The sequence below is a fragment of the Osmerus mordax genome, chromosome 23, assembly GCF_038355195.1.
Source record: "Osmerus mordax isolate fOsmMor3 chromosome 23, fOsmMor3.pri, whole genome shotgun sequence".
Classification (NCBI taxonomy): Eukaryota; Metazoa; Chordata; class Actinopteri; order Osmeriformes; family Osmeridae; genus Osmerus; species Osmerus mordax.
The window spans coordinates 5,676,053-5,703,170 of record NC_090072.1 but is presented as its reverse complement, the minus strand read 5'-3'; the positions used below and the strand labels follow the sequence as shown (position 1 = coordinate 5,703,170).

At 49.7% G+C, this 27,118-nt stretch overlaps 1 protein-coding gene across 1 annotated transcript in view; it reads right to left on the bottom strand.

Moving 5' to 3' along the window:
• The window catches only part of ank2b (ankyrin 2b, neuronal), a 73,698-nt gene that overhangs the window by 16,367 nt on the left and 30,213 nt on the right, over positions 1 to 27,118 (bottom strand). Inside the window, exons 10-42 of the mRNA XM_067261337.1 lie at positions 26,477 to 26,575; positions 24,948 to 25,046; positions 24,578 to 24,775; positions 24,344 to 24,442; positions 24,019 to 24,117; positions 23,693 to 23,791; positions 22,965 to 23,162; positions 21,636 to 21,734; positions 20,989 to 21,087; positions 20,598 to 20,795; positions 19,778 to 19,876; positions 19,531 to 19,629; positions 19,203 to 19,301; positions 18,834 to 18,932; positions 18,542 to 18,614; positions 16,281 to 16,422; positions 15,747 to 15,834; positions 15,445 to 15,548; positions 14,977 to 15,012; positions 13,873 to 14,097; positions 12,332 to 12,486; positions 11,933 to 12,144; positions 11,534 to 11,738; positions 11,308 to 11,404; positions 10,953 to 11,181; positions 10,499 to 10,624; positions 10,080 to 10,202; positions 9,029 to 9,050; positions 1,567 to 1,644; positions 1,225 to 1,356; positions 962 to 1,111; positions 616 to 853; positions 313 to 376 (exon numbers count right to left, since the gene is read on the bottom strand). Of these exons, the coding sequence (XP_067117438.1) occupies positions 313 to 376; positions 616 to 853; positions 962 to 1,111; positions 1,225 to 1,356; positions 1,567 to 1,644; positions 9,029 to 9,050; positions 10,080 to 10,202; positions 10,499 to 10,624; positions 10,953 to 11,181; positions 11,308 to 11,404; positions 11,534 to 11,738; positions 11,933 to 12,144; positions 12,332 to 12,486; positions 13,873 to 14,097; positions 14,977 to 15,012; positions 15,445 to 15,548; positions 15,747 to 15,834; positions 16,281 to 16,422; positions 18,542 to 18,614; positions 18,834 to 18,932; positions 19,203 to 19,301; positions 19,531 to 19,629; positions 19,778 to 19,876; positions 20,598 to 20,795; positions 20,989 to 21,087; positions 21,636 to 21,734; positions 22,965 to 23,162; positions 23,693 to 23,791; positions 24,019 to 24,117; positions 24,344 to 24,442; positions 24,578 to 24,775; positions 24,948 to 25,046; positions 26,477 to 26,575 (4,182 nt within the window). The remainder of the gene's footprint in view (positions 1 to 312; positions 377 to 615; positions 854 to 961; positions 1,112 to 1,224; positions 1,357 to 1,566; positions 1,645 to 9,028; positions 9,051 to 10,079; positions 10,203 to 10,498; positions 10,625 to 10,952; positions 11,182 to 11,307; positions 11,405 to 11,533; positions 11,739 to 11,932; positions 12,145 to 12,331; positions 12,487 to 13,872; positions 14,098 to 14,976; positions 15,013 to 15,444; positions 15,549 to 15,746; positions 15,835 to 16,280; positions 16,423 to 18,541; positions 18,615 to 18,833; positions 18,933 to 19,202; positions 19,302 to 19,530; positions 19,630 to 19,777; positions 19,877 to 20,597; positions 20,796 to 20,988; positions 21,088 to 21,635; positions 21,735 to 22,964; positions 23,163 to 23,692; positions 23,792 to 24,018; positions 24,118 to 24,343; positions 24,443 to 24,577; positions 24,776 to 24,947; positions 25,047 to 26,476; positions 26,576 to 27,118) is intronic.

The following is a 27,118-nucleotide window of genomic DNA, read 5'->3' as shown; positions in this document are numbered from 1 at the left end:
ACTGTCCCCAAAGTCAGTCATCGAGAGAGGCCTGCTTCCACAGTCATGCTGATGGGATCTGGTAGGGAACGGTTGGTGACTCACCGGTGACAACCATGTACTGTCATATTCAGCCAGGGTCGGCTGCACTGACCCTGCCACCCCCTCAGCCCCACCCTCTGCCACCATCACAGACTGTTCCACAGAGAAGGAAGGTGTAGGAGGGCTCTCTGTGGACATCATGGGGACATCTTCTCCTTTGTAAACAGGGTCTAACACGTGAGACTGGAGCTTGTAGGGGGAGGTGTGGTACAAGGTGAAGAAAGGACTTACATGTTTAAGGGGGCCCATGAAGACCGACTCTGCTCCAGCCTTTTCTAATCCACTTTGTGATGTGCTGAGAAACAAAACAATAACAAGGTCAAACATTTGACCACCTGTTGCTAAATGTGATTGGCTAATACTCAATACATTAAATAAACCGAAACATGAACCTGAATGCATTAATTCTTCCATGAAATCGTATTCCTTATGGGAAAACTACTTAATATATCAATGTGTGGATGTGGTCCCTGGAACTTGTGAATCGTCTTGTGTAAAGGTAAAAACCGTGGCGGCAGCAGCAACTCGTCTTACTTTGTCATCTCCAGTCCTTTCTGAAGCGCCTCCTTCTGGGTGTGTCTGAGGAGCCCTGTTACTGAATCATCCGTCTCCACCCGTCCTGAAGTGTCAAGGAGCGAAGACAGACTGGAGGAGAGGTCCTCCTCCAACACCATGGGGGGCTGCTGCCCAGATACAGGACCTCTTTTGGGGGTGATGTCAGACCGCCGGCTCGGCCGGGGGCTGTCGATGTCCTCGTGGAGGGCAGAGAATCCTGAGTAGGCACAGACAGGTTTATTTGGTGGACAGCCTTGAAGAAATTGTGTGTTTTAGCAACTAGACAGTGCAAGTCAAGCTCGCTGATTAACATTTTTGGTTTTACCTTCACTGTGATCCAGGGCGATGGTCCTCTCTATCTCTGCATATGTGTGCGATGAGGTCTCCTCCTGGGTGGACTTGATCATCTTGGTTTCGATGAGGTGGACAATGTCCATGCGGTTGATCTTGGTAAGCTTTTGGATCAGAGACGTTTCTGTAGATACACAGAAAAATACTGATAATCACACAAAGATTAAGATAACTCACAATGACGCCTTATGAAAACATGGACATCTGAGTGCTTGGCATGGTGGTCAAAGAACCCACCTGTGCCTTGTATTCCCTCTCTCTCTGTCCAGAGTTTCAGGAGGGCGTGACTTTGGTCCTGTAGAGAGTTGGGGTTCTCAATCCTCACCAGATTGATCCTCTCCTCATTGAACTCCAGCTCTCGTGCCAATTCTAGAAGAGATAAATACGTGAAAGGGTGGTCTGTGACGCTATAAATATGTCCATGTACGATCCTCTTTCCATTATAAGGGCAAACTAAATATTATGTTTTAATCAAGTTTGCTTGGAAAGTGCAGGACATTTGATAGGTGTCCATACCAAAACACTGATCAAATTCTTCCAAGTCTCTCTGCCACTCTGTAGTCCTGAGCTGTTACTCACCAGTCCAACTGAAGCCCAAATGGTCGGCTATGATGGCCAACCGTTCCTCTTTCCTCTCTGCTTCATCCTGTGGATCTACTGTAAATACCACCACAACAGCAGGACAGCTGTGAGCACGCAGGCCCATCAATACAGAAGATCAATTCCACCTTCAAACATATCAAATCCCCCTTTTTGTGTTCTGTTTGCTACATTTGTCTGTTTAGATGTATGTGTAACACTTAATGTGTCAAATGTATTTTGCTATAACGTTTGTGCATGGCAAATAGCCACAAGCTGTACTCAATCTACATTATTTAGACTTACAGCTTTACACCAACACAACCTAAATATGAAACACTATTTACTCTTCCAACTACAAGGCTCCTCAAAAGCAATCCCTACATTGCTTCCTTTCCTTAAATAAGCCTTTAAGTCAATCTTGAGATTTTTAGTAGACATAGAAGGAAAAGAGACACGATCACAAACACACACAGACACAGATCAGACAGCATAGAAGCAACAACAAGAGTCTTTAGCTACAAAGACAAAGAGGCGGCACCTTTACGGCTAGCGTGCTAGCGAGGCATTAAGAGACAGAATGGGCCTCGTGAGGAGGGGGGTACCTTGACTTCGGACTTTATCGTCAGGAATACGTTGCATCTGCGTCTCAACAGGGTCGTCCCACAGGGGCCTAATAGGAAAGACGTCTCCTGACGGAGGAAACTGCATTTCCGGGAAAGTCTCTCTCTCTATGATGGAGAGGTCCATGATGCTGCTCTCGTCGTCTGAGATGGCAGCCGAGGCTTCCTCCTGCTGTTTGTCTTCCTTGGCCTGAGCCAATCGCTCCACCACTTTGGCGGCTTCGTCACTGATTTCCTCAAAAAACTCGATGGACTGTCTCCGTGCTTCCGCTTTCTCTTTGGTGGGTGTTGATGTGTGAACAGGGTGACCAGGTTTCCCTCTAACTGGTAGCCTGGACTGGAAGCCCTTAGTCTTGGGGGAGAATTCAGCGCTCATGGGACGACCCTGATCCTTTTTAGCAGGAGGCTTGGTGGACTCTCCCTCACAGAAGCTTTTGGCTTTGGAAGACGTGGTCTTGGTTTTGGGTTCTACAGAGGGACCTGCATCTGTCTCAGATTTTCTCCTGGAGTCCTTTTTGACGGGAACTTTCAGCTTTCTGTCATGTTGGGACTCTGGACGTTTCGCTGATGGGTCAGACTTGAGAGGGCTAGCTTTTCTAGGTATTCTAGATTTCGACTCAACAGACGGGATCTCAGGCTCTTTCTTAGGAGTGGCCGAGGAAGGGGATGTGGTTGATGAAGCAGAGGTCCCTGTTTTAGCCCGACTTTGAGGGATAGCCTTCGTTGGGGCTTTGGCTACTGCCTTTTTCACACCCTTTTCACTACTTGAAGCAGGTGTTTTGTTTTTGCCTGTGGTTTTAGTAAGATCTATGACTGACTGTTGCTCCTCTGGGGAGGAGTCAGAGGACTCTTGGTCCTGTTCAGAGTAAACAGATCGTGTGACAGTTGTTACTGCTGTCTCAACATTAGTTATCATGGGGTCTGAGGAACTGGAGTCCACCGCTAAAGGACTCTCGTCTACAATGCTTTTATCTGTTTTGACCTCTACAGCTTCAGGGGAAGTCTGATCTTTCTTCGTGGGTTTGGCTGAAGCCGAAATCCCCATTCTAGGAATTCTAGATTTGGAAGCATCAGATGTTGAGGCTGCTGCTGTTGTGCTAGCTGTTTGATCGTCCTCTATTGGTGAACAATGTTTCTGAGAATCGGTGGTCTCAGTTGATAATTTCTCCTCTGCCTCCGGCTTTATTTCCAGAGTCAGGTTGAGACCCACTTCGCTTTCTTCAGCGGCTCCTCCATCACCTGGGTCCTCTCGGACCTCTTCAGAGAGGGCCTCCACTAACGGCTGCTCGCCTATCTGAAAGAAAGCGAAACCCTCCTCCTCGTAGCTCCTTTTGGTCATGTCAATGGCTCCGCTTCTGGTCATCTCAAAGAGCTTCCCTTCTTGGAACAGGAAGGGGTTGGGCTCGCTGGTGGGGGTGCTCTCCTCGGTGGGGCTCCTGCCAGGGGTAGTGTCCGGGGTCGGCCCCTGAGACTGCCTGTCCACCGGCAGGCTGAACTCCTTCTGCTCCTCCTCTCCGACACGGGCGGCAGAGGAAGAGTCGTCGTCCAGCATGGCGGCCCAGGGGTCCGACTCCGCTCGGGCAGTCACGCCCTTCGACTCCGTCCTGGGAGGTTCCACTTCCTCGTCGTCATCCTCGGTGTCGTCGTAGATGCAGACCTCTGGTTTGAACGTGTCCCTCGCTTGGCCTACAACAACTGGGGTACTTGGTTCAGCCTCAGACGTCTCTGTATGCTTCCTGTGATCTCCTTTCACTTCATCTGTGATGTTGCTCTCTGCCTGGCAGGGAGCCTTCACAGCAACGGTCTGTAAACTGCGTACGTCTGCCTCTTTCCCTCCCACATCCTCCCCCCTGCTTCCCCTCGATTTTCTCAAGCTCTCCTCCTTCTGCTCATCGGTTATGTTTGCGGTTCCCTCAGAGCTCGGAGACGCGACTGCCATTTCTGTTCCGCTGTCTTTGTGTTTTGACACATGAGGCTCTGAGACAGAATGAGTTCCCTCTGCTGCAACTGTGGCAGTTGTTGCTGCATCCTTGGCCTCTGTGTGGTGGGATCCTTCATGCACACCTGCTGGAAAAGGAGAGGGAGGTTGTACTTTAATAAGGGGTTCAACAAAAGGAGCTAGCCTTGAGATCTCTGTGGGCCCAGGGAGCCCGCTTTCACTGGGCACCTCACTTGAGGATTCTACTTCAACTGCTTTGAAGCTATTGTCCCCTGCTTCGGGACATTCTGAGGCACTGTTATCTTTCCTAGAGTTCTTTTTGCTCCTGGCGTCTTGCTCCATTTCATCAAAAGTTTTAATTTTGGCTGCCATCTTAAACATCTCCTCCTCTGGTGTGAACTTCCTCTGAGCTTCACTGTCCTCTGACTCGTCCTCCTCTTCATCTTCCGGGATGGCAGATGGTTTGGAAGGCACAGACAGGAACATGTGGTCGGGTGTTTTAGGGTTTACCTCATAACTTACCTCTTCAGAACTAGGGGTATCAGGGGAGAGGGGACTCTTACCAGAACTCTCCATCTGGGACGTCTGCTCGCAACTGTCATCGTCGGCACTAGCTTCCTGGTCTCTGAGTAGCCTACTACGCAAAGCATCTGCGGGAAAGTCTAAGGCAGTGGAGGGTTCTGGGTGGCTAGAGGGCTCAAAAGGCTTTTCTAGAGGAGGCATAAAGGCAGGCTGAGCTTTCTGCTCTACCGGGCTGTTCTCTAGGGAGTCACGACAAGGGGATTCGTTGGTGGGGCTGGGCTCGATGGAATCTGGGGTTCTATGGGAGGAGTTGTCTTCCATGAGGGGACTGCCCTCTAAAGAGTCTCTGTGGCTAATTGTCAAAGAGTCATCTGCCAAGGGACTGAGGGCATCAGAGTCTTGCTGTCTTAAAGACAGCTCTAAGGTTCCATGATGCAGCGTTGACGATCTAGAGGTTGGGGCCCCAGCTAAAGATGGGACTAGCTGACCATCAGGACTCTCCTCATCACTTAAAAAGCTCTCTACAGTCTCTGAGATTCTTTTCGTAAGCTTTCGAGCTTTAGTTGGCTTACACTCGCCCCTCTTAACAGATATTGACTCACTTGTACTGCGGTCATCTGCAGCCTCGCTGGAGGAGACAGGGAGGGTCATTTCTGTGGTTGGCTGGTCGTCAGTGGTCCCCAAACCGGAATCTCCAGATTTGTCCTTGCCTTTCGATTCATCCCTGACAGCAACTGTCGCCTTTGCAATGTGCTGCAAAGCACTTTTGGGAGACAGAGGTAGACACTCTGGGCTGGTGCCTGGTGTAGCTAAGCCCTCGTGTTTTAAGCTGTCCTCAGAGCTCAAGTGAGGGGTCACGTCACCTGGACTGGCACTTGGAGATTCTGCCACACCTTCATGCTTTAAACTATCAGAGCTATCGCCATTCTGAAAGTCTATAGTTTCTGTTACATCTGACAAAGGTCTTGGGCTACTTTGTTCACCCTCCTCTACTTGGGGCTCCTCTGTAGCATGTGTTGGTGCAGGTGTAGCATCCAGCGAAATTTCCTTTTCAGAGTACTTGCTGGTTGGTACTTTGATGCTGGATTTGGTGGGTCGTACATCAGTTGTCTGTTCAGATGTTGCAGCGGTGGATGATTTGACTTCAAAAAGCCCGGACTTTCTCTTGGAGGGATCCTGCCCTGTCTGGAAAGCTTTCATGAGGTCTTTTACCGACATAGTCTCCTCAAGTTTTTCCGCCTCCGTTTTGGGGGACTTGGGTGAGCCCTGTTTTGTTTTGGGACCTTCTTTGGGCTTTGGAGAGGATTTGTTCATCACAGGCAGCTGTGAGGGTTTGCTGCTCGTGACCTTGCGACCCTTTTGCTCTGCCTCTACTTTCTGCTGAAGAGCTTTGACTTTGTCTTTAATAGAACCAATGGGAGTTTCCTCAATTACTGGGGATACTGGTGACACTGGGGCAGGGTCTGTGGGGGCACTTAGGAGCGAACTACTCTCTGTAGATTCCTCTGCCTGGCCCTGGTCCTTTCCCCTCCTCCTAACTGGCTTTTTGACATCCCCAGCAGGGACTTTGGTTTCCAGTGCCTTTGTTTTGGCAGCAGGGATTTTGCTGTCCTGTGCTTTCGCAGGGGAGCCTTTGCTCTCCTGTGGCTTTGAAGCTGGGGGTTTGGAGTCCTGGACTTTAGTCGGAATGGCTCTTTTACCACCTCTGCGCAGGATGACCTCGCTGGATTTATCTTCGACGACCTTGACCTCAGCTTTAGCACTGGAGCCATCAGGTATATCCAGGAGGTACTCTTTGAGTTCGCCAGTCATGTGTGATGCCATGCCAGATATGTCCTTGATGGCTTTTGGTCGAGGAGCCCCTCTTTTGACTCTAGTTTCACGTAGCAAAGGTTCCTGGCTCTCCAAAGCAGACATCTTTTTAGCCTCCTCTATCTCACAGTCCGAAAGAAGGACCCATTCTTCAGCCCTTCTACACGCTCTCGCTGCCTCCTCTGCCACCTCACCCTCATATGTTCCGCTTCTAAGAATCTCGCTGACTTTGGCAAGGTCTTCTCTGACCTTCTCCATGATTTCCAGTGGCTCTCCAGGCACCTCCTCAGCCCCTTTGTCTAGACTGCTCCTGTTTATGGAACTGGATTTGTCTGCAGAGTCTGTTGTCAAAATGGCAGTCATTTTGATCAGGTCTTGTTTCATCTCCGACACTTCGGAGAGGAGGTCTGGGCTGGCAAGAGCCGAGGAGTCTCGAATCAACTTTGTTTTCAGGATCGATGACTCCGTCATTGTTTCAGTGTCTTCGTCATCTTCCATTTTGGAAAAGTGACAATTAAGGAATAAAAAAAAATAAAAAAATTAAATGAAAGGAGACAGACATTGGAGAATGTGGTCAGGACAGGAACAGTATCAAGTGTAAGGAATCAGGGGTCACAGAAGGGGAACTACAGAAGGGTCTCATCAAAGGATCGTGGGGTCTCAGGGGCAAATGCTGCAGCAAACCAAAAGCCAACTAAACCATACCAATGGGAAGGGAATGAGCAGGAAATAACTTGCTTATAAACAGACAGCACACTCCCACGCTCGCAATACAAAAGCGTAAACAACATCTACAATAACTTTGGAGAACTACCAGACAAACAACAAGCCACACCAGGCACCCACAGACATAAACAAAGGACATGTAGACAGGGACACAAACAATAGGGACAGGAACATAGGCAAGACATCTCAAGATTGGTCAAGATGTAACATGTCTACAGAGAGAAAGAAGGAAAAAGGGATTTTAAAAAACAGTTTAGAAAGCTGCTCTGTCTTCAAGGGAAACCAATCATAGCAAACAAAATACATAATGGTTTTCTATGTAAATTAGCTTAACAATTTTTTTTTCTAATTTATTGCTATTAATTTATACAATACCAAACTCAATACCAAATAATACAAAGAAAGAACCTAATAAAATAAAGTTTCTCAATTCAGTTTAATTATTAAAGAAGGTATCTGGTTTTTCCACGTATCCTGTTACTGAACTTAAATTCACTGGATGAACTAAATAAACTCAAGAGGAAATCAAATTCATAAGTAGCAACAGTATATCAAATCAAACTCATAGTTTAGTGAAAATACCTTCTAGATAAATGTAAGCAAACCATCAAGCCAAAATAATTGCTAACATATACAAATACATAAACACACACACAAACACCCGCATACACACCCAAGTAAGACAAGTTATTTCCATGCAAAGCAAAGGGGATTATTGACATGCAGCCTTTAGTAAAATGTGAGTGGAGAAAATAGAATTATTAAAAAGCTCATGGACTAAAATCTTAACTTTTAAGATTGTAACTTCCGTCACTGAATGCACTGAGCTGTATCGTAAACAAATGACCTCTCACATTGCAAGAAAACTAATGTAATGTATGCCAATTGTATGCCACCAAAGTTAAGTATACATTATTAGCTAGGTTCTAAAACAAAAACACACATGAAGCCTTTTTCAAATCTACAGAGTGAATTCATGTATGAACGATGTTTTGAAGTTATGCACACCGAACCTTATTTAGGCTAACGTCAGGCTAACATTCTGTAAGTGACAGAGTGGCACCAGATATACAATGTATTAACATATCCTGGGGTACACGTCAAATATACTTCCAATGCCAGGAGACGAAGGGAAACTATCAAAAATGACAAAAGCAAGGAAGGACAGAAGGAAGGACGGGAGGGTCTTAGTAGGTAGGTAATCTACAGTTGCCGTCAAGTCTCTACAGGTCAACAATACAGGGAGGACCTCTACCTTGTCACATAAACATCTCACCACTGTGTAAATGGGATTTGATTATGTGCATACATGTAGAGTATGTCTGTTTGAGCTCTTTCTCCAAGTGTTGAATAACCAAAACATAAAAAAAGATTTAAAAAATTAAATACGCATCCGGGAGATGAAATCGTTAACACGAAGATATGGTGCTGTCTGAAGAACCAAAAAAAAAAAAAGAAGTGATGGGTTATGTCTTGAAAAGAAAAGCGTTGTGACTTGGGTGACAGTTTTTTTGTTTTGTTTTTGTGACAAAGACAAACATGTGGAACTTAAAGGACTTTGAAAAGCAGCGTGAGGCCTATAGCTTGGCTAGTGAGGGTGAAGCTGGGCATGTATCATTCTGGGTATTCACATTCACTGCTGTTTTAGACTATCATAACAACATGTGACTATAATCCTTATAAACAGCATGTCTATAAAGTATTCAGTATCAAAGCAATGTTACTGTATATTAGGTTCATATTGACAATTACATTTAGGTTAAAAAAAGTTAACGTAGCAAATCTTTATAGAAGGTTTTAGTCAATTCAAACAGTTAAGGTATTAAGATAAATGCCTTACATTTCTCGAGTGTCTTGCTGATCTGCAAGTGGAGAATACAGAAAGTCAATCACCCTAAGAACATTTCTATTGATTAAGCATGCACACACTATTCCCTCCCTGTGAACGGGGCAGTGAACAGAATGTAATCCGCTAAAAAATTTTTTACGTGTGCCCCATCTCTGTAGTCAGTTCTAAACACCCGGAGATGTTAACTTCACTACACTTGACAAGCACATCTGCAACTATATAACATCCTTCCATAAAGAAACCACTGCACACCAAAGTCAGCCTCTTAGCTTACCACTGGAAGTATATATACACAGGAAGTAGGCTATATACACATACACAGGAAGTATACGGGACAACATTGAGCAGCTCGTGGCGGCAGAGGTTCTAGTTAGTTTGGAGAAGCAGAGGCACAGTGTTACCTCTTCATCTGGCTCCAGGTCGGAATCTGAATCCTTTGGGAAGCAAGAAGCAGCAAGAGGCCGAGACAGAGACACAGAGAGAGAGAGAGAGAGAGAGAGAGAGAGAGAGAGACAGAGATGGACGGAGAGTGGAGGGAGAGAAAACAAGAGCAGGCAAAGCAAGGTTAGCAGAGCAATGGGTCTGCTAAGTCTGCAGCAAAGTGTGCACTTAGGCAGGTACGCATGTCATGGTCAACCTTATCGGTCTCATAAAGGTTGGGGATGTGTGTTACAGTGTTAGGCAACATCCAGCGTCCAACAACACATCATTTAAGTTAAAAACATGGAACGTGGATGTGAGATTAGACACAACTGGTTGTATCTGTGTCTAGTATCAGATACGAATCTATACATTTGTAGCTTACCGTTAATAAAAGTTCAGCATGTCTACTTGCATTTTCATTTGCGGGCAAATATCATACTAGTGCTTAGGAATTTGTACTCATGGACACACAAGCCTGGTTAATTTCAAATAGCTTCTAATGATAAATCAGCTGTGATATTTTTAGTACAGTATGCAGTGTGCGTGTGGGTTTGTGTGTGTGATTGTGTTAATGTGTGCAAGTGCGGTTATGTGAATGTGTGATGGTGTGCATGTCTACCTTGGAGTAGGATGGCAGTGTGATGTTGAGGTTACAGATGGCGTTCTGAGCCAGGCTCCTGTAGGAGCGCGGCTCCTTCATGAAGGACAGGCGGCCGCACGGCTCCTGAGTGTTGTCTCGGATCTGAGGCAGCATTGACCAATCATCAGGCAAGGAATCAACTCTCAACCAATCATCAGGTAGGGAATCAACTCTCAACCAATCATCAGGTAGGGAATCAACTCTCAACTATTAACCAATCATCAGACAGGAAATCAACTGTCAACCATTAACAATGAACGATTATTCATTCAAACACTTTTGAATGAATACATTCTTCTTCTTATAACTCTTCTAGTTTGGGAGCATCAACCCTTAAGATCAGAAGTGGACTAGTTGAGGGAATTAATAGATATTCAGTGATAAGTAGTGCTGCTCACTTTGATAAAGAGAGCCAGTCGATTCTCTTTGAATGCAAAAAAGCTGAAAAGATGGTGCTGGCCACTTTTGGTGAGAGGGACCAGGTTGCCAAAACAGTCTGCATAGATGGGTTTTCCTTCCAACACCTGAAGAGACAAAAACTTTTGGTGTGAGGACGAATCAAGCAGACACCAGACAATGATTTACCATACATTGAGTGCATCATTGATCAATATATCAAGAGAGCCTGTCTGAGTGAAAACATTTAACTATTTGTTCCATGTATTTGTAGTCCTACTGTACCTTGTTGACCCTACATTCTCCAAACCTCCTAAACCCTCCATCTCTTATCTTATATCCTCTGCACAACCAAATACTGCCCCCCCATCACATCTCAGGCCAAGTTCACCTTCTCTCCCTTCTCCTCCCTCCTGCTCCCTTCTCCTCCTCCCCTCCTGCCCCCCCCCCCCTCACCTCCACATCTCTGCTGCGCGCCACCTCAGTGAAGTTCTCCTGCTGCTCCAGGGTCTTGTCCATCTTGTCGTCCGTCATGCAGAAGCAGCGCAGGCGCGCCTCGATGGGGTCGTGCGTCTTGGCGAAGATCACAAACTTGGCCATGTAGGGCACGCAGATGATCTCCCGGTACACCTGCGTGGAGAAGCTGACCGACTCCTGCACCTGTCTGCAGTCGATCAGCCAGAACCTGGGGAAGAGCCGGCAGGTAAGGCTTCCAGGAAGAGCTTCCAACATCCTCACCAGCACAGCCTGAGTCACTTAAAGTCCCAAAAGTAAAAGAAAATACAGAAATCCTGTACAGTCGTTAGGTTACCTGGCTGACACATTGGTTGTGAAGGAGACGCAGTCGTTGATGAAGGTCAGGGGGGTGGTTCCCGTAATATCTTCCCATTGGGCTGGCGTTGTTCCACCTTGAAGGAAACACACACACACAGCAGCTTCAGATGATGGCGTCCATGTGTGAGAGAGCGTGTCCAGATGCCTTTGCCCGGCCGCAGACACGGCGCCCGGGTGCCCCGTCGGCGTTCGCGCCCTCTGACCTGTGATGCTGCAGAGCAGCCTCAGCGTGGCCGTGTCCCCCAGGAAGCCGTTGCTGGGGGGCTCGCTGCCGCTCTGGGGGACGGGGATGGTCATGGTGATGGGCTTGTGGAACTTCCTCCGGCGAGGCTCCAGGGTGACGATGGGGCTGAACGTGGCCTTGCTGCCCAGGTGCTTCCTCACCACGTCCATGCTCATTGGCTGAGCCTGGGAACCGGAGGGGGGGGGGGGGGAGGGAAGAAGGGGTGAGGCATGGACGCTTCAATCACGTTGGACTCGTTTTTTTTGTGTTATCAGTGCCTTTAATGAATTAAAATGTCATTTAAATGTGTGTACAGTATGTGTGTTTGAGGGGGAGAGAGATTGTGTGCGCGTGTGAGAGAGAGGCAGTGTGTGTTTACCTGCAGGCCCACCCTGATCCTCTTGGTGAGCGCTCCCTCAGGGAACACAGCCTGGACCTGCGGCACCACCGTGCTGCTCAGGATGCCTCCCTCTGGACCAATCAGGATGCTGTCCTGCTTGACGCGAGACACCACCGCAAAGTACTGTGGGAAGTCGCGGGTGATGATGCGGCAGATCCTCTTCCTCTCCAGCTCCTCTGGAGGGTCCAGTTCTGTGGGGGGGGGGGGGGGGGGGGGGCAGAGGGCAGGAGGATCAGACAGCCTGACCTGTTACTGGCTTCAGGCTGGTAGGGATTTACCAGTTTGTCACCAAACCCCACTTCGCAAAAGCTTATTTCCCCGGCATCAGACGACGCCAGGTGTGCCCCGTCTCGGCTTGATGACCTCACAGCCCCTCACCTTCGTCCATGCCATTGAGGATCTGGTTGAGCTCCTCCTGGGTGTGCTCACAGTGGTGCTCCTTCCAGCTCTCCCCCGTCTCGCTCCTCAGGATCACCAGCTCCCGCTCTCGCCCGCGCAGCGCCGCAAAGTGGGGGATCTCCACGATCACAGGCCTGCCACCCGGAGAAGGGGCCACCGTTAGCGTGTGTGTGGATGTGTGTGTGTGTGTGTGTGACCATCAAGTGTTCGTCTTATTGAACATCGAGCTAGATGAGGTACTAATGGCTCACAAACACAATCACCAGACAGTGTGTGTGCAGTAAGAGTTACAACCACGCGTGGTAATCATGCTAAACTAAAAGAGACATCCTTTCGGGGGTAGGATCAGAAATGAACAAGCAGGATCACGAGGAAAACACACGGCACTAAACAGCCAACCACGCGAGCCAAAGAAAAAAGGGAAAGCGAAAGATCATACAAACACGAGCACAGTCGACAACCAACACTACGATTAGGTCCTTTACTAAGCGGGGCACGAGACGCTAGCAAACAAAACGCTCAGCACACAAGACACAAACACAACGTTCTACGAGGTGGAATGGAAGGAGGAGCATGGGACCAGCATCCAATGGAGTGTTTCGTATACTGCTGTGGTTGTTGTTGTTGTTGATGTTTGTCCCCTACCCGAGGAATCTAGTCCCTGGCGGGCCGAGCTGGAGGATGCGGCTAACCAAGCTCTCGCCCTCGTTAAGAGGGGGCGGGGCCGTGGGGAGGTGGAGCTTACTGTCCGGCCGCAGCAGCAGGGAGAGAGAGCAAACACAGGGGTTGTGGAGGGGAGGGAGGGGGGTTGGGGGGGTTAGTGGTCAAATGAGGCCCCTGTCTGGTTCACACACTACGGGCGGCTGGCTTCCTGTAGGCCGGAGTGACTGGTTTACACGGAGAGACATCGGTGGTTTGACACACATTTTGGGGTGATAAGCTCCTGCTTTTTGTCTTTGGGGGTTAAGTGGAGGCATGACACATAAGAGGGGGCCTAGCAGTCATTGCAGTTACCACCAGAGGGTAGAATACTAACAGGACAGAGGCGTGGGTGCCTTGGTACGTGGCAAAGCAGATGAGGAGTGAGGTTTATGTCTGTGGAGATTTGTCTGTTAGAAAAGACTGCTTGTTTGTGAGGGCTGGTTGGCACAGGGGTTAGGTAAGAGTTAGAATGCGGCCCGGCTGTTAAAAGAAAACCAAGCGTGCAGAGGTAACAGCCCTGGCTCTGAGGGGTCGAGAGCAGAGACAGGTTTAGTAAGGCTGGAGGCAGGGTGAAATTAATCTGAGAAACTCAAGGGGGCGGCAAAATGACAATACCAGCTTCTCACACACACACAGTAGAGATGAACGAGTGTGTTCCAGTCAGTCCTGCTCTGTATCTCTTTATCGAATTCCGTCTCACTCTCTCTCAACTTCAATCCAACACACAACATCTTTTATTCACCATCACCACATATTTATCCTTACGCACTCCTAATTCTCCCTCCCTCCCTCTCCCAGTCCCTCCCTCTCTCTCTCACCCAAGGAACTGGGCTCCAGACGGCCCCCCCTCCACCACGCGGCTGGCCAGCCCCTCCCCCTCCACCATGGGGGGCAGGGAGGCCAGGCGGTGCCTCTTCACCAGGCGGCAGGTGACCCGCGTGGGCGCCGAGCACTTCCGGGGAGGGATGATGATGCGCAGGCCGTTGTGGCGGCAGCCCCGCATGGCTCCGCCCCTGGCGTCCACCATGAAGCTGACCAGGAAGCTGGGGCGGAGGAAGAGGAGGAGGGAGGGGAAGGTGAAGAAGAGGAGGAGGGGATGGGGACAGATAGAACAACGTTGGTCGAGAAGCCGATAACGTATCGCCTCAACAAATCCCTCAGACGGTTGACAGTTTCACACCCTCATGCAAAGCCACACGCTTTTCAACGGACGGTGAATGAGACGGGGGGGATTCCAACACCACTTACTGAATGAGCACGATGGCGTGGCCACACGGTGAAACCAGGATGTTATGGTTTAGCAAACGACCCATTAACACGTGACTCTGACACACATACTAGACGGGACCAGCACAATGTCAACACGGTTAAGAAACACACCATTACTTCGGGGCAAACTGTGAAACTCCACTTAAAATGGCCGCCATGAGCCACCAATGATGATGAGGACTTTTCTAAACCTTTAGGCTGTGACTTGAGTCAACTTGGCCAAAGGAAAAAGGAAATTATGATAGAACACAAAAATATGTTAATGGTGACAATCTCACAAGACCTTTTAAATGACCAAACGTGTGACTATATCTTCAACCTTCTGCGTCTCTTGATATCTCTAGGTGTTCCTGCCATGGGCCTACACAAGCTCTGAATATCATGTTAACTTCCTTTCAGAGACTCATCAGGATTCCAGTTCACGATCTGAACGAGTCATTCTCTGTCAGTTCATGAGATAGATAAGCATCTCACTTCCTGGACAGAGATGAGATGGAATCAAGCCCAGCTTGGCAAAGCAACAACCCTGACTGATAGCAGAGAGGCAGAGAAGGTATGAGACTGTAACACACACACGCACACACACACACACGCCTCTGACAGGAGAACACAGTGTCAGAGGAGGAGGAGTGAACCAGGGTGCAGAAGGTCACCTGCTGTCTCCATGGTCATGGCACGGAGAGGAGCGGCTGAAAGCAGAACACACACCCCATGAGAGAGAGGGATGGAGGAAGAGAGACACACAGAAAGAGGGCGGGAGAGGGAGAGACAGAGAGAGAGAGAGAGAGGTACGGGTACAACAAGGGACAAACATTTCCAGAGCTATATCACCAGAGCAGACAACATAAAAAGAAACTGTGGCCCAGAAACAGCGACTTGGGACACAGAGAAAGAATCGACACCCCCAACCCTTCCCACCCTTGGACATGGCAAGCTCCCACTTCCAAGACGGAAAGGTTCTATGGACAAAGCCTCTATTCCGTGTCCCTAAAGTCAACCCTCAATATGTAACAGAAACTACAAGAGATGATCTAAGAGAGAGGGGGTGATTGTGCGCGTGCCTGAGTGTGTCCCGTGTGTGTGTGTGTGTGCTGGTTGCTGCAGTGCCCGGCTGTGCCTACCCAGAGTGCACAGGGCTGGAGGACAGGGCCACGTTGTCCAGGTTCTCCGTGCCCCAGCTCAGGCGGTACGAGTCCCTCTCGTTGTCCCTGGCCAGGGACGAAACCTGCCCGACGACGACAAGACAGAACACTCGTTAGGGGCCGCCGCCGCCAAATTCTTCTTCTGCGGTGTCGAAATCCACAGCATTTCTAGATGGACCCCGTCTGGTATTGTGGACATGCCCCCTGTGGCTCCCAGCTTCCTGTGTAGCTGGGGTAGTGAGGTGAAGTGTGTCTCTGCTGAGTCAGCAGCTCCGCCTCACCTGCTGGCTGCTCAGCAGTTCCTCCATCCCCCCGCCGTGTTTGGGCGAGAAGTAACCGTGGTGACTGGGCGTGAACGACCTGTCGGAACTGAGAGGCGGGGGAAAAGGGTGAGACCGTGGCCATGGTAACTGAAAGCTTGGCTACAAAGTGTCCCGCTTTGGGGGATTTGGGGGACAAAGTTGTGAACTGCCAGTTGTAAAGCAGCCACGACTGTTGCAAATACTGTTTGCAACAGTACACGCAATTTCTGATACGTACCTTTGTATTCTACTATGCGAGCATGGTGAGAAGGAGAGAAGAGAGTTAGTCAAGCCGAGATCATCCTGTTCCTGCTGTGGGTATGCATGCATGCATGTGTGTATGCATGCATATGTATACAGCATCTTTGGGTGTGTATGCACGTACGTTTGTGTGTGAGTGTGTGTCCATGTGTATCTGTTTGTACAGCATGTCTGTGTGTGTACACACAGTATGTTTGAGTGTGTATACACGTGTATGTGTGTGTGCGCATGTCCGTGTGTGTGTGTGTTTACCTGTCGCTGCGCCCCCCCTCCAGGCTGTAGCGGAGGTAGTTCATGCCGTCCAGGTACTGCCCGGGCAGGGAGTCGTCCCCCAGCTCCCTCAGGTCCTCCGCCCTCAGGTACTCCCCTCCGTCCCCAGTCATGGTGTCGTCACCTGGGCCACGCACACAGGGAGAGAGGGGGTGGTGTTGGAGAGCTTGGAGGGGCAACATGTTCGGGCCTCAGTGGAGATGTTATGCGGCCGGCGCTACTCTATGCATACCTGAGAGCTGTCCTCGACTCACACGCAGGGAGCGCACACACACACACACACACACACTACGCACACACACACACACACACACTACGCGCATACACAGGCGAGAGAGCAGATTTCTCTCATCTCACACAATCGGTGTCTCTCTCTCTTGCTCACACACGCAACTCCCTCTCACAAACACATCAGCAGATAAAAGCATATTCTTGTCATGAAGCACTATGTTATAGGAAGCCTTGGACACAGGTACCCTCTACAGTGAGCAGGCAGCCGATTCCCAGCAAGCTCGTGTCCTTCAGACAACGCTCTACTGCCGCTGTTACCACTACCGATCAGCAGGGGGCGGAGTCAGCGTCAGAAGCCCGTCTAGAGCATGACACCTGCTTCCAAATGCAACCTTCCTTTCTGTCTTCCTCTGGGAAATAACTGATTTCTGATCGGGCTGGATTGATTTAAGGTGTGTAGAGGAACCAGTTGCGACCGGTTGAATCCATGTCGGATCAGTGGAAGACTGGTGGGAAAGCTGCATTGTGAACTCAAGCGAGGCTGGCTGGCCCAGCGGAATAAAACAGTGAGACATACTGTAGCATGGGCTGGTGTCAAGAGCATACTGGCTTCCTGGGGAGGGAAGAGTTCAAACAAGGATACATTGTTACAACATTAAACCTTGTTATTATTAGCCTATTTTTAGCTGCTGTGTTCGGTTTGGTGTCTGAACCAAGGTAAGTTATGGGCCATCGTGGACGGTGATTAAGGTGAACTGTCAAAGCAAAAACCCAGCTTCCTCAGTATGTTTACAAAAGCCTCGGGTTGGAACAATTGTCCCGGACGTTTCCCAAAAACCGAACCTTGATGACAAAATAAAAACAGCTTTTAAAGAAAATACTGGAGATAAGTGTGGCTTGACTCACTGAATCCAGTATCTGTTGGGGGGGGGGGGACCAGATAAATAAAACAGAACCCTGAAACAGCAGGAGTTTTCCAAGGAGCTTAACTTAGCTGCACTACAGGGTCCTCAGATATCAACAGTACTCCAGGCCCAGCTCATCTGTACGCTCGCACAGTCCCTTCCTTCTGGGGATTAGAACTTATCTTTGAAGTCAAAGTCTTGTTTGTGTTGTTAGCTTGAAAAGTTTGGACCCTCCAGGGGGCTGTGAGAAGCTCATGCACAGAACTTAGCGCTGGGTTTGTGTTGGAGAAACCAAAGTACTAAGAAAGAATTTTCATAGAAGGTTCCCAGGAGAAGTTCCCAGGAGAAGTTATCTGGGTGAAATCATGACAGAAATACTGATGTGTATTTATAACATAACTAAGGACAGTGGTTGTCTGTATGAATATAGCCCAGTAAAAGTACTCTACTGTAAGCTATAGGTGTTACATCCAACATTACCCTTTATATAAAAATGGGACTAAATAGGTATAGTCCAACAATCCAACACCATGCTATGCTGGAATCCAGGTCTTATCAGTAATTCAGGTTAACATTAGAATGTGACAGAATGTTATTTAACTATGCTACCTAACACCATGCGATTTACCAGAGCAACCCTCCTGTGACACACCATATTATAGTATCCACAGCAACCTCCACACACAGCACACACACTACCATGGTGTACCTTCCATATCCATGGAGTCATCCGACAGAACATCATCCTCATTCTGTTTCAACACTGAGGGGTACATAGCACAGTCAGGTCACTAGCCACTTCTACTACAAGCGAGTAGTGTAGAGGAAAACCCTATTGGGCAGCTACTGTACCAGCTTAGCACCAGGGCTAAGGCTAACTTAGGTGCTAATACAGTATGTCAAGCCAGTAAATCATGTAGCGTAACTGGACTGAGCTAGCTGGGCTAGCGTGTTTAGCCCATGTGGCTAATATGGTTGGGATGCCAGTGAAAGGTCTGTTCCATTTAGAGTGCAAGTGTGTGTGTGTCTGTTTGTGTGCGTGTGAACTTGCATGCCAGAGTGTGTGTGTGTGTGTGTGTGCGTGAGAGGCTCGTGTGTCAGACTCACCTTCCTCGTCTGAGACGTCCAGCACCTCAGTCATGGTCTCAGGGACGTTCAGCTTGTGTTTCTCAGTCACCGTCTAGACGCCATCAAGGAAAACACCATGGATTTAAAACACCCAGTCTACCCGTGAGAAGGCTCAAACACAGCCTCCTTACTGTGTCACACGGTTAGTATTAATACCCTCAAAGGGCGAAGCTAAGTTCTGTCATGTTGCAGCTGATGGCAGGACAGTCATTGGGGTTTGGACTGAGCAGGACTATGCGGCGTGGTCACAGGAACCACGAGTGCAACTCACCGTCGTCGTGGTAATGATTTCCTCAGTGACGACCCTCAGGGTGTCCACCACGGAGATGTAACCCAGGCGACGGGCGATGGCCAGAGCAGTGTTACCATTCTGGAGGACAAAACACACACCCGAGAGAGAGAGACAAGCAGACAGAGAGACACAGACAGAGAGTGATAGAGAGAGAGACAGAATTAATGTCTGCACAAGACCTAGGGCACAGTATGTTCTTGTCATATGTGTGTGTGTGTCAGCAGGAAGGGCGTGTGTGTCTGTGAGTGTGTGTCCTATCTCCGCGTGTGTGTGTGTGTGAGCGTGTGTCTTGTTTCCGTGTGTCTTGTTTCCCTGCGTGTGTGTGTGTGGACAGATGGCGGTGCCCACCACAGTGATGGCGTTGGGCTTGGCTCCATGCTGCAGCAGCACGTTGATGATGTGTGTGTTCCCTTGCTGGGCAGCCTGGTGCAGTGGAGTGTATCCATTCTGGGGAGACAGAAACACACCACTCGTACTGACCCGACCTGAACACACGCTGAGGCAAGAGATTCAGCACATCGATATACCGTACACAAGTATAGAAATGTGACATTGAAATCATCTAGAGGCATTTCATAATCGTGCTCTGTATTGTGCCTGAAGGAGCAGACTAGATTATTGGAACTTGTTGGTCATCCAGGAAGTGGACAGTGCCGCTCCAGAACAGAAGGCCTACCTTGGTTTTGGCGTTGACGCTGGCGCCGTTCTGCAGCAGGAAGTTCACCATCTTGGCGTTGCCGTAGTGACACGCCACAATCAGCGGACTGTAGCCCAACTGTAGGAGGGGAGAGGGGAGGGGGGTGGTCATCACAGTCAGCCATGAACGGAACGCGCGTCGCGGACGGGAAGAAAATATCCACGGGACGATACGTGGACGGGCGACACGTCCCGAGTGGAGCAGCCGGTCGCCGCGGCGTCCTCACCTTGGTCTGGTGGTCCAGGTCGGCGCCGTTCTTGGCGAGGATCTCGGCCGCGGCCACCCTGTCATCCTGGGCGGCCAGGTGGAGGGAGGTGAGACCGCTCTGGGAGAGGGAGACGAGAGGAGGGCTGAACCACACAGACGCAACAGCAGACACTGCCTGTCTCTCCCTGCTGTGTGTCTGGTCTCAGACTCCTCCTGCAGCAGACTGGCAGCGTTCTAAAGACCGCACTGTTCTTTGACTGGCGACTGCCAGCCTGCTTTAAAAGTGTGTGTTCATGTGCGTATGAGACAGGGACCAGAGAGAGACCTCATTAGCCAGGAGATTCTGTGTGTGTGACAGGGCTTTACTGTGGCACACAAGGCCAGACAGCTTTGGTCCCCACTGGAATGAGTTCACCTACAGACCAGAAGAGCCTCCATACTGCTCCCAAAATAGCCCGGATGTTTCCTCATCTGCTTCAAATCTAGTTATCTACTCCCTAAGCCACAACATACCCCCTTAATGTAGTTCAGCTCACGACTGATGAACTCCCTTTATAAACTCTCCAAACATACACAGCTCTTACAGAAGGCCTCTGCTTAAACAAGAGTCCTCAAATGGGGGCTACAATATTAGAAAACCTTAGTACAGTATACAGTTTGTGTAGTCAAATACTATTAACATCTAACCTGAAAACGTTGACTTGGTGTGTCAGTACTAACTGGTTGTGAACTTATGATCCTTGAATTTCCGCCGTACCGTCTACATGCCTCATTCGCCTGCGAAATGAATAACCTGAAGAAAACGCAGAATCCCAAAGACGGCCGCGTGTCTAAAGCACCTTGGTGGGCGTGTTGACGTGGGCGCCCTTCTCCAGCAGCAGGGCGGCCACGTCTGCGTGGCCCTCCTGGGAGGCCAGGTGGAGGGGCGTCACCCCCTGCTTGGTCAGGGTGTTGGTCTCGGCGCCGTACTGCAGCAGCACCGTGGCGATGTCCATCTGGTTCTTCTTGGCGGCGATGTGGAGCGGGGTGTAGCCGTTCTGGGGGGGGGGGGGGGGGGGGGGGGGGGAACACACACAGGTGTAAGGCACATGCATTCTGTACACACACACACACTCAGACAAACGTATACACACAGTCCACACACACAGACAGAGAACCACCGCTTTCCCACGCCGGGCTGCCCCCCGTCTCTCCTCCCAGCTCCAGGGGAGACCGCGTGGAGGGTCTCACCTTGGCCGTGGCGTGGGGGGAGGCCCCTTTGTCCATGAGCAGGAGCGCCACCGTCTGGTTGTCATAGTGCGCGGCCACGTGGAGGGGGGTGAGACCGTTCTGGAAGGATGAGGGTGAGTGCAGGTGGATTAAACCAGCGGTTAACTCAGCAAGCAGCCGTTAGGAGTGGTCAACACACACACACAGGGTTGATCAGAAGGGTTATGGACGGTAGAACTGCTTGTTAATTTGAATTAAGCGATATTTGATGTTGTTTATGTTGTTTTATATTAAAGAGCGAGGGCTAGGGTTGCATGGAGGTTCTTTGGGAGGGTCCTTATTAAAAAGGAAAAGAGCAGATTTGAAGAAAATAATATTTCTGCTTATCTGTCTTTCCTAAAATAAAGGAACAAAAAGTTAAGTTAATAAAAATCAAGCAGACAGCTTACTTGAATTAAACTATGCTTACCGGCATTCTTGCAGTCAACATAGCCTCAATACAAAAATACCAAGACTATTTAAATATACTGTATACCCTGGTAAAAGTTGAATTATGAATTAGTTTCATCAACATATTTTTGGAATAAAACTAAGTGAGTGGAGGTAATCCTACTTCCATGCGTAGTTGTAATTCAAACCTGAAACCGGTCTTGGGAGATGAGGCTTACCTTGCCAGCAGAGTCTGGAGGAGCGTGACGCTGGAGCAGAAGTTTGGCCACATCCAGGCTTCCGTACTTGGACGCCACATGTAGGGGAGTGAACCCTTTCTGTGTGGAGAGACACAGACGCGCACTGCATCACTTGAAAGACAAAGGAACGCTGCATTTTACACTCCTTAAATGCCCCCACACCCACGTGTATAGGGGCCACCCAGATGAACACATATAAACAGCGATAGAGCTGCTAGTCGCAGATAAAAACATTGCAATTTCAGCCTTGCAGATAATGCAGAAACATGAGAAAGAAAAAAAACTACCAGCAAGACAATCAACACTGGGGCAATGTCACTGTGCACCAACAAAGATGATGCAACCTGCTGTAACACCCCAAACCCATTCTGGGTCCACCTGCACAATGTCTCCCTCATTGGGTGATGTAAGCTGACATCATCCCCAGCACCACTAGGGGGAGCTCCTGAGTCATGCTCTTCTGAAGAGAAAGTAGCCGCTCTGATTGGTAGAAAAACAAGCCACTCTGATTGGTACAAGTGGTCTGTTCCCGGTCACATGACTAGTGTGTTATTGACCCAGCCCCAGAAAGGGAGGGAACCCTTTGTTTGTAAAAAAAGGGACAATTATTTCTGATACACCTCCCAGCAGAGGCACGGAATGTTCTGGAGGATATCTATAACAGAGCGGCTAACAATAAGAGCTACTACAGAACAGAAAGAAATGACAATAGATGATCATCGTATGGATTTAAATCTCTATTTGATTAACGATACATAGACGGTCGAGGATGGGGGGGTGGGGGGTTGTCTGACGGGCAGGTTGTCAAACATGATGTCTCTCTCGGCACCATTGTCTCCCTGATGTGTTTCTCCACACAGCTGATACCACACCCATCCCCCCGAGAGAAAGAGGAGGAGGGGAGAGAGAGAAGGACAAAGAGAGAGGGAGGCAGAGCTCTATCCTTTGCAATTTTACTGCACCATAAACTCTGCTTTGTGTTAGTACCCTGAGCACAGGAATACATCAGGACTGATTTATGGTGCTGACTGAGAATCCATAAATGATCAATGTAAATCCTGAAGTGTCATCACACTCCTCAACTCATTTCCAAGGGAATGCATCACAAGACTCACTACCACCTTGCTGCTCATTTTAGTACCAGAAGTCAGGTGTGTGCTGTACAGGTTTAGCAATCATCCATCAAACGAGATATGGTCCTGTGTGTGTAATGGCATGCGTTCGTAGGTATTGTCCTGTATCATGTGTGAGTATCTAGAGTGTGTGTGTGTGTGTGTGTGTGTGTGCGCGTCTCCTCCTCCTACAGACCTTGGTGGCCAGCGAGTGTGAGGCCCCGGCCTCCAGCAGCACCGAGGCCGTCTCCAGCTGGCCCTCCCGGGCGGAGATGTGCAGGGGGGTGTAGCCGTTGGTGGTGGAGGCGTCAGGGTGGGCCATGTGCTGGAGCAGCAGCTGGACGATCTCCGTCTTGCCCAGGCGCGACGCGATGTGGAGGGGAGTCTGGTCCTCCTGGAGGGGTGAAGGTCAACACATCAACACCATTCTATTGGACTATGTCAAGTGACGGATTAGAATGGGGTTTGTAGGCATTCCATGAATGCGGGGATAAGAAGCCTTGCATGAAAACTTGTTTTTATTCTGGTAGGTGGGGTGTTTCAGTTCTGGTAGGTGGGGTGTTTCTGTTCTGGTAGGTGGGGTGTTTCTGTTCTGGTAGGTGGGGTGTTTCTGTTCTGGTAGGTGGGGTGTTTCTGTTCTGATAGGTGGGGTGTTTCTGTTCTGGTAGGTGGGGTGTTTCCGTTCTGGTAGGTGGGGTGTTTCCATTCTGGTAGGTGGGGTGTTTCTGTTCTGGTAGGTGGGGTGTTTCTGTTCTGGTAGGTGGGGTGTTTCAGTTCTGGTAGGTGGGGTGTTTCTGTTCTGGTAGGTGAGGTGTTTCTGTTCTGGTAGGTGAGGTGTTTCTGTTCTGGTAGGTGAGGTGTTTCTATAACTGGCCTGGTAGGTGGGTGGGGTGTTTCTGTTCTGGTAGGTGGGGTGTTTCTTACCCTGGCTCTTGCATCTACCATGGCTCCATTCCTCAGCAGACATCTGACCACCTCCACCTGCCCAGCCCTGGCCGCCATGTGGAGTGCTGTCTCCCCACGCTGAACACACACACACACACACACACACACACACACAGAGATGCAAGAGTCAGACTCTAAAACAGTCATGTAGGCGTTATCAGTGGTGTACTCCGGACTCACTCAATATCATTGTTTCAAACTTGACATCAGACACCCACACACAAACAAAACACAAAGAGTCAGCATTAACACAGACACACACACACAGACACACACAGACGGTGTCTGTGGTCGTCTCCACTCACTATGTTGCTGACGTCGGGTGAGGCTCCGTTCTGCAGCAGCAGCAGGACGATGTTGAGGTGACCCATGAAGGCTGCTACATGGATGGGAGTCAGGCCAGACTGGAGGCAGGGAGGCAGGCAGAGAGAAAAAGTAAGGGAAGGAGAGAAAGGGGGGGAGGAAAAGGGAGAAAAGAGGTATTAGTGACATCGGAGAATAAATAAACGTCTGCATCATTTGAAAATGTCTGCTCTTTGTTGTTCAAACAACTCGTCAGGACTGTCCCATTCAGTGTGTTCTACAGATCACACAAGGTGTGTAAACGTGTTCCGGTGTGGAGGGGCCTACCTCTGTGATGGCCTGGATAGAAGCCCCATACTTGACCAGCAGCTCCATCACCTTCACCCTGTTCTTCTTACACGCTATGTGCAGAGGGGTGAAGCCGTTCTGCAGGACACACACACACACACACACACGGGACATTTAATCAAACAGCAGGAATCCGACACACCAACAGGGACATGTTGATGTTGACATGCTGTGCATGAATGGTGGTGATAGATCTGGGTGTGTGTTCTGTACCAGCGCCCTGGCGTTGGGGTTGGCCCTCTTGTCCAGCAGCAGCTTGGTGACCCGGTAGTGTCCACAGTGGGCCGCCACGTGCAGTGCCGTCAGGTAGTCCAGCGTGACATCATCAACAGGCGCCTGGTGCTGCAGGAGGTGTTTGACGCACTCCACGTGGTCGCCCTGCGCTGCCATGTGGAGAGGAGACAGACCGTTCTACAGAGAGAGAGAGAGAGAGAGACAGAGAGAGAGAGAGGAGTGAGAGAGTGACAGAGGGGTTTAGCTGGAAAGGAAGTCTTTGTGCATGTGTATGCAATTGCTGTGCGTCCAGAAGTTCTGACTGAATGTGAAAAAGTGTGTGTGTGTGTGTGTTGGTATGTATATCTACCTTGGTCCTGGCCAGCATGGGAGCTCCTCTCTCCAGCAGTAGCTCCACCGCAGGGTCATGTCCACTCCGGGCTGCACAGTGCAGGGGTGTGAGGCCGTCCTGCAAAACAAGTGCACATGCACACACACAGTCACCATCAGAGGGGGAAATATACGCTTGGTGTGTCAAAATCCACCTCACCTACACTGTTCACATCTGGGCACACACAGTATGCATGTGCACGCACAAACAAGCATTCAAACAAATCCTCACCATTCAAAAAAAAAAAAAAAAAAGGTCAGACAAGCCAGCTACAGCCTGCTGTTTGGGCAGATCTTTGCTGTCCTCGTTGTTGTTTACTAGTTGTTGTTTACATGCAGCAGGCCGGGGATTATCATTCATCAGATGTGCCAGGGAACAGCAGCTGGGGTGATGCGCCTCTGCTGACCTTACCAGGACCTCAGCCTTAGGACAGGGATGACTACTGTCCCCAATGCCACCCTTTGCACAAACTAAAACCAACCTGCTGTTATAAGATATCGCACAGATCTAGAGGGCTCGTGTGGAGCTCAGACACTTTACTCAAGACCGGACAGGAAGTGTGTCTAACTATGAGAAGTCTCATTTAGTGAACGAGCTTTTTGAGTGTTGAGTGGTATGGATCATGATTTGAAGAAGATGTAGGAGATGAGGGGAGAGGAGAGATGGAGAGGGTAGGTGGGTTAGGAGGGTAGAGGGAGGGTTAGGTAGAGATGGAGAGGAGTTGATAGAGGTGAGTGGGTGGGGGCGTAGGTAGAGAGGGGGTGTGAGGAGAGAGGGGGGATGAGGAGAGAGGGGGTGTGAGGAGAGAGGGGGGATGAGGAGAGAGGGGGGATGAGGAGAGAGGGGGTGTGAGGAGAGAGGGGGGATGAGGAGAGAGGGGGTGTGAGGAGAGGGGGGATGAGGAGAGAGGGGGGATGAGGAGAGAGGCAGTGTGAGGAGAGAGGGGGGATGAGGAGAGAGGGGGTGTGAGGAGAGAGGGGGGATGAGGAGAGAGGGGGGATGAGGAGAGAGGGGGGATGAGGAGAGAGAGGGGGTGAGGAGAGAGAGGGGGTGTGAGGAGAGGGGGGGGTGAAAGAATGCAGAAGTTGATTGAAAGAGAAACCATCAAGGACACAGACGCTACCAGGCAGTGCATCCAAACAAAGCTTTTACACAAGGTTTTTCTGCAGACTCACAAACCCACTGCTGGGTCCTCACACTAACAGGATGAGTTATACACTCTCTGACACTTACACACTTACCAAGGCCCCCTTAACTAACAAGGGCATGGAAACACACACACACAATCAATACTTGCTTCAGATGAAATGTCAGAAGAAAAACCAGGCTCAAGGCAAAGTTTGATGCTCTCTACTGACAGGAACACTGTGAAATCACAGTCATTCCACACACATGCCTAGCATATCACCACAGAGTGTGTGTGTGGGGTGTGTGTGGGTTTGCATGTGTGTGGAAGAAAGGTGTTTGTGTGCGCGTGTGGGAGGAGGGGAGGGAGCGGGGGGACTCACTCTGGTTTTAGCGTCGATCTGGGAGCCCCTGTCCAAAAGGAGGCGCACCATGTTGGCGTTGCCCCGCTTGGAGGCCACATGCAGGGGTGTGATGCCGTTCTGGAGGAGGAACCACACACAGAACAAGCTGAGTACGTTCTCCTCCCAAGGAGCAGAACCACAAAACAAGCTTAGCACATTCTCCTCGCAGTACACACGGAACATTCTAACCTACAGTGTTGTGTTTCTGTCAAGGTGTGTTGGGGCGGAACACATTATTGCCTCATCATAATACATCCGTGCTGACACAGCGCTCTAGATCTTTCTAAGTGTTGGTTTCTGCAGTGTCATCCTGGCACCCGGCCGACATCCTGGTGCGTGTGAAATCCTGGAAGCTAAATCGGCTGAGCCCGTGTGTCTCAGCCTGGTCCTGAGGCACCATGGGAAACACGAGAGATGATGACTGTGTAATAAACAAACACAGAGTCTGAGAAAAGAGAGCCGAACATCGAAGAAGAAGAAATCCATCTTTTCCGTTTCTGCGAATACAGGGGAAAGGTTTCTAGCTGTGCTGGCACTGCTGAGTCGTGCTTGTACACAGCCTTAAGAGCCTGAGGAGAGCGACTTGAGTTTATGACCTTCAACGAGTCTTTCAGTTGGAGC